A 13,428-nucleotide genomic window follows, 5' to 3' on the forward strand; every position below is an offset into this window, starting at 1 on the left:
TGGAATAAGTTGCCTTCCAAAGAGGAGGAAGAAGTGAGTCTAAGTTAAAAGCACATTTGGATGATTACCCTGTGAGAATTACAATAGTATAAATAGTTTATTTACACTGTTAATACTGTTCACTCCAGCAACTTGTTCTACTATATCTGCCACTGATGACAACATTTTTAGAAGTCTTCTTTTGTGAAGGAATACTTTTAGGCAGCCCATTGTGCTTGACTGGATTTCTCAAAGCGACTCAAATCGTTTTCCTTTCATGCCCCGTTTTAATTCTGGGAAAAGCCAAAAGTCATATGGTGCCACATCAAAAGATGAGAGTGGGGCATGACAGGAATGTTTTTTTTTTAAATCAAAAATTGCAAGCTGGAAAGTGACATGTCATGGTGAAGTAGCCAACCATATTGCTATTTTTTCAGGTTGTTTATGGTAGTTTGCATCTCTAAACGATTAATTTGGCAGTAAAACCTTGTGGAAAAAATTATAATAAAGTTATCCATCACATTATCAAAAAAATACAATGCATGACTTTCATATGTTACCCCTCTACTTTAGCTATTGAATGTATCATGAATAGTCATGATACATTCAATAGCTAAATGTATCATGAATAGTCCTACAAAAGAAAAAACATATGCAAAGATCTAAACCTCCCAAATACTTCATTTGTTTCCAAAATATACATGGGTCACAGTTTCAAACTCATTGATATCCATTTCCACCCATGGTCTGCTAATCCCCACTTACTTTCTCTGGCCAGAATCACAATAACTGGCTGCTTTGTTAGTGATCCTCCAGGCTCAATGATAAACAGAAACTTTGCTAGCAGGGATAAGGACATGATTATCCCTTTGCACAAAGGTCACGGTTATGCCACATCTTGAGTACTGTATACATGTCTGGAGGCCTCACTTTAGGAAGTGATGTAGATCTGCTGGAATGGGATCAGAGAAGGGCAACCAGACTGGTGAAGCAAACAAAAGGGTGCTCTTACCTAGAAATGCCTCAGTTCTGCAAATTGTAGCATCTCGAAACTAGGCACTTGTGGACTGAGGTGTTTAAAGCCTTAAATTGATTGAGTAAGCTGAGCGTTAATGGCATTCTTCCACTTGCTGAGACTACACACGAGGGGACATAAATTTGAGTTTGAGGAAGGATGGTTGCAAGATAGATGTGTAGAATCTTCAACCAGCAGATGGTGGATTGTTGAAACAGACCGCCATCTGTTGTTGTCGAAATGGATGGGCTGAATAAATTCAAGAAAGAAGTAGACAAATGGGAGGGTACAGAAGGGTTTTTTTTTTTTGCTGATGCTATATAAGCTTGCCTTTGTGATTCATTTGCCATTACACTTGTCTACTACTACTACTATTCCTCTGATCTGAGGAGTAGTAGTAGACTTGGTGGTCTTTTCTCCAATGGAGCCTCCCGCCTTTCTCTCTCTCTCTCTCTCTCTCTCTCTCTCTCTCTCTCTCTCTCTCTCTCTCTCTCTCTCTCATGGCCACCCTCAGCCTCATGTTTGGCATTAAAAAGAATGCAAAATGGGATGATCTGCAAGATTTCTATTTTTTTTTTCCCTTGGCTGCATCACTGTTTTAAATATTCTGGTATCAACGACCAGATTATTTCAGTGAAATTATTCTTGTACAGAAGGAAAGTCTTTACTCCATATTCCACCTTAAAACCTCATCCTTTATCTAAACCTTGGTTTTTCAATAAACGTCAGATAAGAATGTTGAATATCAACAACTGACTTTCATCCAAAACTCCAGCTTCATTTTATGCCTACACTACAACTTGCAACAATTCTAAAAGTTATTAATCAAGAATTCTGGTCTCTAGCCAAAGCTCTTGGCTGAAACTTCTGTCTCCATCTAACATAAAACTAAAAATACACCCACTAGCACCCTTCTCTTCTTTTAACTTTGTATTGACGATCTTAGTACATCTTCTCTTACCATATCCAGTACACTCCACTCTATGCCTCCTGGGTTCTTCAGAAGGATATTAGAAGAATACTGAACAATCCTGATGCCAAAAAAGCTCCAGTCCCTGGTGGCATTTCTCCACTTATTCTCAAAACCAGTACTCCTCAGTTATTCTTATTGTGTTACTATTTTTACACTTTCTTATCCAACTGGTGTTTTTTCTTCTGTTTGGAAATTCTCATATCCAGCCAGTTCCTAAAAAGGGTGAAATTTTTCTCCCATCCAATTATCACTCCTTTTGTCCACTCTTTCCAACGTAACTATAGCAGCATTTCCCAAACATGTGTTCCAAGGAACACTAGTGTTCCTTGGAAAATCATAATTAATAATTAAAGAAATAAAATAAATTAATAAATTAATTTTGCATATTTGTAGCATACACCACTTTTGTATCATTTTGTAATTTTTAACTCCCCCCCCCCTCCCCCAGTTATTAATATACTGGCATAGACTAATAATCAAATAGACCACGGAACACTTTATTTTGGCAGGCTTTTTGCATAAAGAAGTATGCATGGAGGTAATGACATCTATGAAAAAGTCCAACTCCAAGCTCACAAGAACTTTTTTCTCTTCCTCATTTACCTCTTCTACTTCTGTTTTGTGGAACAACCTTCCATCATATATACTTCCCAAAATTTGTAAACCTACAACCTATATACAGTACTAAATATTGCAAGTTCTAATACTTTTTTGTTTGCGATTTTCATAAAAAAGGAAAAGAAAAAAGAAAAAAAAAACCCACTACTTTGAAGGACACTGCATTCAAAAAAGTTCTAAGACAAAATATTTTTTCAATCAGACCATCTATTTTCCAGCTTTGTTAGAAGCTGCCATTTTTTATAATTTGTGGTATCCCTTGTATAACAAATATAAAGGCTATTTATGTTACTTTACCAATTAATCAGGCATGAAAACTTACTCAGTCCTTTCTGATAATAAGAATCAAATTTTAAGTAACATTTCAAATGAAATTTTACCTATGTTTCAAACTGCAAAATGTCAAGGCTTTATTAACTGAAAACATACCGAATGACTGACAAATGATCTTATTTACCTTTTTGAAATCCCTGGTTATTCTGCTGTTGGTCGCCATACATTTGTGATGATCGCATCTGATTGGATTCATTAAAAGTCTTGTTATTCCATCCATCCTAATAACAGAAAAAAACATTACGAAGTTATTTTCTCTCTCTCTCTCTCTCTCTCTCTCTCTCATGCAATTTCTTCAATAAAAAATGTCAGATACTGATGCATATGAAAAATATAGTTATGATTTGTTAGCAGATAGGAGCACCAATTGATACCAAATTTACAGGTTCCCAAACTTGAAGAAATCTTTACTGAAACAACTTGCAATATGGCCCTTCATGGCCATGAGGCCAAGGATTAACATGACAAAAATTAAGACAACCTCCATAGCAGAACCATGTCTACTTTAGGGTTATTTCAGGCAAAGAGGAAGTGAACATATAAATCATTATTAAATTCTATATAAAAATCTTTTAAAAAAATTATTAAAATTACATTTGCCCCAACTCAAAACCATGGTGAAATGACCTCCTGACAAAGGCCTTCAAGGAAAATCTTCCTAAGTAAGCAGCCCATGCCTCCTACAAGAAGTTGCCTTCAGAAGACCCATATGCCATATTTTCCAAAGCAAGGATGGATTTCCAGAAGAGCAAACAATTAGCCATTGACAATTTCGTGAATGGCTGGCTGTCCAGGGGCAAATGTGAATGGTCCACAAGTCATACTTGCACCACGCGTCTTTAGACTGTCTTTAGATGTGCATGAATGGTGTGAGCATGTGCTGCGTTTTAAGAGATAACCACATGTCTGAAGTATATCCTTGGAATGAAGTGCTTAACATTTTTTCACCTACCAGTAATATTGAAATTTCTGAAGAATATTTTTTAATAAAAATAATAAATTCATCACCTGACAAGTCCACCATAGGAATGGATGCAATACCTCTTTTTAGCTTCAAAATTGCTTCTTATTTCATTAGAAGAGAGCTCACCCATCTCTACAATAAAGTACTCAAACATGCACAGGCCTTCAAGCTGGTTGACTTAAGAGTTGTGGCAGTTCCAAAAAAGCCTCATGCGAAAACACCTACAGACATCAGGCCAATATCGATTGCCTCTCCCTTCCTGAAATGCTTCGAGAAATGCATCTATAATTTTTTTTTTTTTTTTATGAAAACCCCAAACACGAAAGGTATCAAAACCTATAGTACTTAGTACTGTGCATGGATTGAAGGAGAAGTATGGGGGGAGGGGGATGCCAGAAACTTTGCTCTAGAGACTAAACATGGGTTTCGCCACTTCAAGCCTCCAATAAGCAAAGTGGTGGTATTTCACCGGTTGATGAAAGTCATCTACCACCTCATCTTTGCACACATATAGGCCAAAACATACTCATTATGCCTTGCAAAATAAATCTACTGTACAATGTCTACAGTCCTTATCACAGAAAATACTTCACGCCTGGAATGACAATGAAGATCTTCACACCATATTTCTGGACACGAAGTCTGCATTCGATTCAGTCCAAATCACACCTCTTCTTGCCTTACTCAAAAGATTCTACAGGTTATCTGAAAACATACTCTAGCTCCTCAAAAATCTTCTATCTAGGAAAATGCTTCACTTCACAGATAATTAATGACAGTAGTCTGTAAAAGTGTGGATGTAGGAATCCAACAAGATAGTTCCTCTCTCTGTGCCCTGCTATTTGCTGCAATATTCATTCCAGTTATGGATCAAGTTCCAGCGTTCTTATCGTATGCATATGATACTGTGTGTGCTACTTTCTACGCAAATACCAAGTTGGTGATTCACAAGCAAGACAAACCACTTCGGAAACTGTAAGCAACTAAATATATTCAGTGAGCATGCCAAATTTTTTTTTGCTTGGCAGTTAATCCAGAAGTCAAGCTATCTCACCTTTACTCCAAGTCAGATGACATCTGCTGATACTACAACATCCCTACTGAATTAGCAGGAAATGTCAAATTCTAGGAATAATCCTTGATGTGAACCTCACCTATAAACAACAAATCCAAGCTCAGTATTCCAAAGTCTTGAGAGCCTTCTGGGGAATGAAAATAGATTTGTGCAAAACTCAAAATAAGTCAATAACCAGAAAATACCTTCCACGAGCCTCAAGAAACTATGGGGTCTCGAATTCTGGGCTAAAATGAGCCAACTTGTAGCCTACCAGATCTACACAACATCCAAATCTGCACTCCGCTTCAAACTTCAATACATGCCCATTTTCATTGTTAACTCTTCAGAAACTGTTACTATTACAGATCCCATGTGATAAAAATAATGGCATTCCTGCACCTGTGTTCATCTAAGCATAATTACATGTACATCTGGAACACAGATGGCTGGCATTTGCCAGGAAGACACCTTCACAGTACGTTGTGCTCAAGTTATTTGGATTAGTTAGAGTTTCAACACTTCCCAAATGTGACTCTGGACACCCTCAACTTGCTCAACACTGACATATGGTCTATTGACAAGGCATATCACGATGACATCTTGGCCCATCTTTCTGTACGTAAAGGAAAGTTGTGTAAGTGCCAGTCCTAGTCTACTGATGTCATTTTATGTTCAGATCAATTTGTAGTCTTTTTGTTTTAATTACTATCACTTCTCTTTTCTGATATTTTTGTTTTTGTCTTTATATGTTATTTTACGTAGCTTAACTTTCTGTGTTTGTTGACTTGCATAGATAATGTATTGTGAGATTCCTCTGGTTATCTGTACGGAATCATGAATGTATACAATTTAACTTAATAAAGAACCTTATTATTATTATTATTATTATTATTACAAAAGGAAATAAACCATAAGAATTATAAAACTTATAAAAATTGTACAGAACATGATTTCAGCTCAAATACACAGGTAACAATCATCAGTGATTTTTGGGAAAACATGAGTACAAGAATGCTCAGATTAATAAGCTCACTCATAACAATCTGGGAATCAGTGTGATACAAATAGTTTTTCAGTTTTGGAGCATTCATATAAATCAGTGATTTAGCAGCATTCTCGAACTATTAGTGGCCATCACTAATAAGATGTTGAGTGATGAAGCCAATACAGCACAGCCTTGATTTGCAGGGCCTTCGGCAAGCTAATGGCACAGAAGCAAGGTGAGGTTTTAGAGTAGGCAATACCAGGCTCAGTGGTACATCAACTAAGCACCAGCAATCTGTATGCACAGTCACAAACTTAGTCTGCATCAAGAATTTTAACCTAGGAGAGCATCTAATATAAGAGGAATATACTAGAGAGATATAACCAGTTATGCCAGGGCAGAGTGAAGGAGTTGATCTGAGAGCTGCCTCAGGGACTCTCCAGCAGCACGTTTCAGAAGGGTTTTCAAAAGGTCAAAGCCAATTTAATGGCACAAAGTTCTGCAGTAAATTTCTGCAGGTTTTTCCATTTAAGATCACTAAGGTGTGGCTAGATAGGATGAGAAGGCGTAATTAAGGGGCAGATCCTTCTCTGCAGGTGAAGTAGAGGTTCCTTAGTGTCTATATATTGGCTTTGGACTGGCAATGTCCTGAACATCCCAAGAGCAATCTTGGGCACACTATGTTGATGACATGATAAAAGTCTTTCGAGCAGAGCCTTAACCTGCTTGAAAGACTTTAAGCACGTCTTTCGAGCTGAGTCGAAAACTGGAGTTCTGTAATCTAATCGAGATCCAATCAATGCTCAGTATAGGTGAAGGTTGATGTTATTTGGTTTTTAGGAGCATTAGCAACTAAGGCCATACTGCTCCGGGATATGCAGTGGTCATTCCCTGACCTTTCGCATCCTCTGTATTTGGTGGTGATGGGCTTGAACCAGGGTCTAATCAGGAAGCATGTGCTACACACTGCTGCTCCTTCCCACCTGGCTCCGGAGGCACCTATATATAGGTGAAGGACAGTATAGCAATCTCCTACCAGTGTCATAGATGAGATGACTCTAAGTATGCTCAGCTTTTTCATAAAGGGAGTTTGTGTTTATAGTACATTTCTGAAATGTCAGTTTGGTGCAAAACATTATGCCTAAGAATCAGATAATGTTAGTAAGTGTAAAGTGTGTTCATTGTCTGACGGCACCAGGGGTTTCCCCCATCTCCATAGATAGTGTTGGTAAGTGGTATCAGCTGAGTTCCCAGTAACAATTTAGCATCAGGCTCATTGATGCTTTTGAAAAATTGAATGGCTATAGTTTGTGAAGCGGACAGTCAATAACCATTATGTGAAGCCCATAACACCATTTTATTTACTGTGAGTAGTTAGTTGTCTCTCAATGTCTGTGAATTGCAAAATACTGCAAAGTCATTAGCATTAGTAAGATCACACGATGCAAGAAAGCAAGCTTATATATAGCATCAGTCAAAAAAAAAAAAAAAAACATACACCACCTTCTCATTTCACTCACTCCAAATGTTTGTCAAGTTCTGTCTTGAATTTATTTAAGCTTTCAACTTCTACAACAGATGGAAGTTTGTTCCAGCAATCAACCACCCGCTGGCTAAAGGCAAACCTCCGCACATCTATCCTACAACTGTCATGGGCATAAAGGCTAATGTCTGCATTACCCAGAATGACCTACACTAAATTGTTTATTCTAATAGCAAAGAATATAGCATGGAGAACCAATCCCTGTGGTACGGCATTGCAATAATGCACTTGAAATGTTAAATTTTTAGGAAGACTCTCCTTAAAACGATCATTGCTAGTTGATCTCTGATTCCTGTGTCATACAGATCTTGAAGAATGCCATAGCACTAGATGATATCAGAGGCTTTTTCAAAATCCAGCCATACCATGACAAGACATTCTTTTCGGATGAAGGTATTGTGTATGTTACACTCAACTTTCATCATAAAGCCTAATGTGAGCGTGTACGGAGAAGGGCAACAAGATTGGTGAGCGAAACAAAGGGGTCCTCTTACCAAGAGAGGCTTAAGTTCTGCAAATTGCAGCAGCTGGAGGCTAGGCATCTGAGAGGTAATCTGATTGAGGTGTATAAGGCTTTGAATGGGTTGAGCATGCTGAATTCTGGTGAAATTCTTCCGCTTGCTCAGATTACAAACCTAAGGGGGCATAAAATTCAAATTGAGGAAAGGCAGCTGTAGAACAGATGTGCAGAAATTTGCCTTTAGCCAGCAGGTAGTTAATTGCCGAAACAAACTTCCATCTGTTGTTCTGGAAGTTGATAACTTAAATAAATTCAAGGAGAAACTGGACAAACTTTTTGAGGGAATGGTTGTGTGAATTTTTTTTTTTTTGCTGATGCTACATAAGCTTATATGCTTGCTTTCTTGCATCACATGCCTCTATTACTATTACTAATTTTTGTGGAAGCTATACTGATTACAATTGATTATTGAACGAGATTTCAGGTGCAATACCAATCATGAATCATCTTTTGTAATGTCTTGCCCTAGCAAAACTGGATTCTAGATTTCCATCAGCATTCTCTGATGTTGATGGAAATCTACAATCCATCAACATTCTCTGATGTTGATGGATTGTAGATTTCCATTTGCCCTCCAAATTCACTAAGGGATGTTGGCCCATAGTCAAGTGGATTATCTGATCATTTCGAGATTGAGGGAAAGGTAGCACTGTTGAATGACACTATGAGCTGGGATAGTAGCTTTCAGAGAAGACCCTATTCAGAAAAAGCAATTGACAGTTTAGGATCTTTTTGTCTAGGCAGCATGAGATAAATCCTGTCAGGACCAGTATCTGTTCTTGAAGGGTAAATCTCCTAAAGAAATTCACGAGGAGATGACTGCTGTATATAAGGATGAAGTTCCATCCTATGGCATTGTGAAGCACTGGCATAGACAGTTTAGGTGTGGTCTGACATTAGTAGAATCTGAGCCCATTCCAGGTCGTCCCCATTCAGCCATTGATGAGCATGATCAAAAAAGTGGAATCATTAATCATGGAAGATCGCAGGATATCTGTGCATGAATTAGCATTAGCATTAGTAGAGGCATTTGATGCAAAAAAGCAAGCTTATGCAGCATCAGCCAAAAAAAAAAAAAAAAACCACTTCCACTTCACCCCTCTGTTCGTTCAAAATACCTGTCCAGCTGAGCCTTAAACTTATTTAGGCTATCAACCTCCACCACAAGGGATGGGAGTCTGTTCCACCAACCAACCACCCGCTGGCTAAAGGCAAATTTCCGCACGTCTATCCTACATCTGTCTTTCCTCAATTTGAATTTATGCCCTCAGGTGATTTTTCTGAGCTAGAGGAAGAATCCCATCAGCATTGAGCATGCTTAAACCATTCAAGGCTTTATACACCTCTATCAGATCACCTCGCTGGTGCCTAGTCTCCAGACACTGTAATTTGCAAAACTTAAGCCTTTCTTCGTAAGAGCACCCCTTTGTTCCATTCACTAATCTTGTTGCCCTTCTCTGTACTCGTTCCAGCAGCTCTACATCCTTCTTGAAATGAGGCCTCCAGACCTGTATACAGTACTCTAGGTGTGGCCTGACCATTGCCTTATACAATGGAATAATCACCTCCTTATCCCTGCTGGAAAAATTCCTGTATATCATTGACAATACTCCATGAGCTACTCTTACAGCCCGTCTGCACTGCTCAGAGAACTTCATATCTCCCTGCAAAACCGCCCCCAAGTCAATTTCATTCTCTACCACTGTCAGTGTAGTACCACAGAGTTGATACGTTGCTCTGGGGTTGCTGTTTCCCATGTGTAGTACTTTACATTTGTCAATGTTAAACTTCATTTGCCACCTCGAAGCCCATCTGCTCAACCTTTCCAGATCCTGTTGCAGCAGCATAGTGTCAGTAGTGTCCTTGACAACCCTGCCAACCTTTGTATTATCTGCAAACTTGGACATTAAGCTTGATATACCATCATCAATATCATTTATAAATACAGAAAACAATAATGGACCCAACACTGAGCCCTGAGGGACTCCACTAATAACATTAGTCCACGATGAGCAGTGTCCATTGATTACCACTCTCTGTCTTCTCCCCCTCAACCACCCCTTTATCCATAGCAGCAATTTGCCTCCAATGTCACACTGCTCCAATTTGTGTAGCAGTCTTCCATGTGCAACAGTATCAAAAGCTTTTCTAAGATCCAAGTATATAATATCAAAGTTATTCCCTGCATCCAGTTCTTTTGTGACTGCATCATAGTATCCAATCAAGTTGGTCAGGCAAGACTTCCCCTTAACAAAACCATGCTGTGTCTGAGCTATAACTGAAGTCTTGTCTAAATGATCCTGCAGTGCTTCTTTAACCAGTGCCTCCATTAATTTTTCTGGAACAGAAGTTAAGCTCACAGGTCTATAATTACTTGTGTCAGCCTTTGATCCTCCTTTGTGAATTGGGGTCACATTTGCACATTTCCAGTCTATGGGTACCTCCCCTGAGTCCAAGGAAGCTCTCATAATTATGGCTAGGGGTTTGCTTACTTCCTTTGCTGCCTCCTTTAATATAACTGGATAGATCCCATCCACCCCGGGTGCCTTTCTTGTGTTTATCTTCAACAGTTTCTCCTCCACTTTACTCCCAGTTATTTCAAGATTCTGTAGCTTACTGCTAGCGTTGAATACACCTCTGGCATTCCCCTTGCTGAATAACTCCTCATGTGTGAATGTCGATGCAAAATATTCATTTAGTTTGTTAGCTACCTGAGCAGGATCATCAACAGTTGACCCATCAATATCAAGTGGACCAATCTGATTCATCCCCTTCATTCTAGAGTTTACATAAGTAAAGAACTCTTTGCTGTTTTTCTTTGCATCCCTTGCCACGGATTTCTCGTAATCTGCCTTTGCCTGCCTAACCTCCTTTGTAACTTGGTTGCATATCAACTTGTATCTATCATAGGCTTCTGTGTCATGTGTTAATTTGTAAGTATCCCATGCATTTTTCTTCTCTACCATATGCCTCATTAGTTCATCTGACATCCATTTTGGTCTAAACCTTGAACAATATTTCTTAGTTGGTATGTAAAGCCTAGTAGCTTCCAAGATAAGTTCTTTGAATGCTTCCCATTTTGAATTTGCTGTTGGTAACATCATCAGTTGGTCCCACTGTATAGAATTTAAATACTGTCTCAGTCCATCGTAGTCGCCTTTACGGAAGCAATAACCCTTCCCTTTACCCCTAATGGTAGTTACCTCTTTGAGTAAATCCCACTTCAGCACACTGTGATCACTGACACCTAGTGGTTCGTTTATCTGCAGATTCTTAATGCATGAAGAATCACTGCTGATAATCAAATCAAGAGTATTACTCCCTCTAGTTGCCTCCCGAACATGCTGATGTAGAAAACAATCATCCAATAAATCCACAAAAGCTCTGCTAGTGCGTGAGTAACCAGCCCCCAAATTCCAGTCAATATCTGGGAAATTAAAATCTCCCATTATAAGACTCTCTGATTTACTGGCCCACTCTATTTCCCTGTACAGTTCCTTATTATACTCATCAGAGTCATTAGGCCTATAGCACACTCCTACTCTCAATTTTGATCTCCCAATGCTTATGTCACACCAAACTGACTCAACACTGCACTGTCCGGCAATGTCGACTGGCTTCACTTCCTTGGTTTTTATGTGTTTCTTAACTAATAGCATAACCCCTCCCCCTTCCTATCCTGTCTATCCTTTCTGTAGACGTTGTATTCCCCAAATTGCAGTTCTGCATCCCTTATATCTATGTGAAACCACGTCTCTGATATCCCAACAATATCTGCCTTTGATGTTTTGAGCAATACCTCAAATTCACCAAATTTATTTACTAAACTCCTAGCATTGGTGTACACGCAAGTATACCTGCACCTGTTTCTATTCTTAGCTACCCTAACACAACCCATGTGTTTACTTGTACCGCAATGGCTCCCAGCAGTCTCTGAAATATCCTGCATCTTGTTTTCCAGGCTTCTGCTCATTCTAATAGAAGCAGTGCAAGAATCTCTTTCACCTCTGCCAGTGGCTACCGTCAATCTATTGGTCTTTGTCCCCCCCCCCAAGCTAGCAAAGACCAATAGCTTGACAGTAGCCACTGGCAGAGGTGAAAGAGATTCTTGCACTGCTTCTATTAGAATATTTCTCTTAGTAAGTAGAGTGTGCGTGCGCGTGTGTGTGTGGAAGTAAAGCACTTAAGGAATAACGAAAACGTACATCATTACAGAAATATTTCCATTATTAGCAGTAGGCCTGGTAGTGCAATTAAGGAATATGGTGAACAGCGGTATGGCAGGTAGGATTAAAATTAAAAGCTTCTGAACAATAGTTTAATCCCTTCATTACACCTCTACATGAGGATGCGACATTTAGTGCATTTTGGGAAAGGATGTCGGTATGGAGCAGTTCAAAGGTATTGTGAACAGGTGATCTTGAGGTAAAACATGAAAGAGCTTTGTTGTGTGGGGAAATTTCTGTTTTCCCACCAAAGGAAGAACAGTGAGTTTAAAGAATAACACCGTAATTGGGTCAGGTTTAAATTAGATTAGATAAGGGGAGATACATAAATACGTGCAAACCCTTCTGGGGTTTGCACATAAGCTTGCATATAAAAAGGTAGTACAGTCAGTCCTCATATAACACCTGTTTACATTACACGATTTCGATCATACACGATTTATAAATAGGGGAACGATATCTTATATAACACGAACCGAATTCGCTTATGCACAATTCGCCTTTGTGTTTACAAGAAATGGTAGTCGAACGCAGAATCACTCCAACGGATTATAACTTTATATCAGTGAAGGGGAAAATAGATTTCACCATAATCACGTAAAAACCAACACAATTCCAGCTATCGGTATATTCACAAATGCAATTAGATCGAGTTTACTACCAGTTTATAACAGATTCCACTAGCAGAAACGCAACTGGAAATTGTTTTTATTGGTTTATGGTAGTGACACCTAGAAATGTGCTATAGTAAAATGTGAGGTGTTAATAGTGTATCTCTGCCTTTACGGTGTTGTTTATTCAGTTGCTACACGCGCGCAGCTTTGTTTATGTGCATCAGGCATGCCTCCTCGTTTTGTAATTGTGCTTTATTCCCTAAAAATTAGTAAAATACTTAAAAGGTGCAAAAAGAAAGCTTCCTGGTGAAGACACTGCAAATTCAGAGAGAATTTTAAAAAAAAAAGCAATATCGATAAACAGTGGCAGACTGGATCAAAAATTCTTACCCGGGAAAATTTACAGTGGCCTTATACTACGGTTATGGCCAAAATCACACCGGCCTCAGGCCCACCGAGGTTTCCCCGGTAAGGCTTATGGCCAGCCTGCCTGTCAATAGAGAAAAAATATGAAATTGGGAAACGCTTTGAGCGAAATGAAAGACCATGTGATATTGCACGTGCTACAGACCTAAATGAGGCAACGCCGAGAATTACAAAG

The 13,428-nt window shown here is 38.9% G+C and overlaps 1 protein-coding gene across 3 annotated transcripts in view; it reads right to left on the minus strand.

The window, feature by feature from the left end:
- LOC150085121 (RNA-binding protein FUS-like) overlaps positions 1-13,428 on the minus strand; it is a 290,717-nt gene that overhangs the window by 198,533 nt on the left and 78,756 nt on the right. For all 3 annotated transcript variants that reach the window (XM_090373038.1, XM_090373039.1, XM_090373037.1), the window contains one exon: positions 3,043-3,139. In XM_090373038.1, the coding sequence (XP_090229164.1) occupies positions 3,043-3,100 (58 nt within the window). In that variant the 5' untranslated portion in view covers positions 3,101-3,139. The remainder of the gene's footprint in view (positions 1-3,042; positions 3,140-13,428) is intronic.

Source organism: Mastigoproctus giganteus, chromosome 5 (genome assembly GCF_048544385.1).
Source record: "Mastigoproctus giganteus isolate SK-2022 chromosome 5, ASM4854438v1, whole genome shotgun sequence".
NCBI lineage: Eukaryota > Metazoa > Arthropoda > Arachnida > Uropygi > Thelyphonidae > Mastigoproctus > Mastigoproctus giganteus.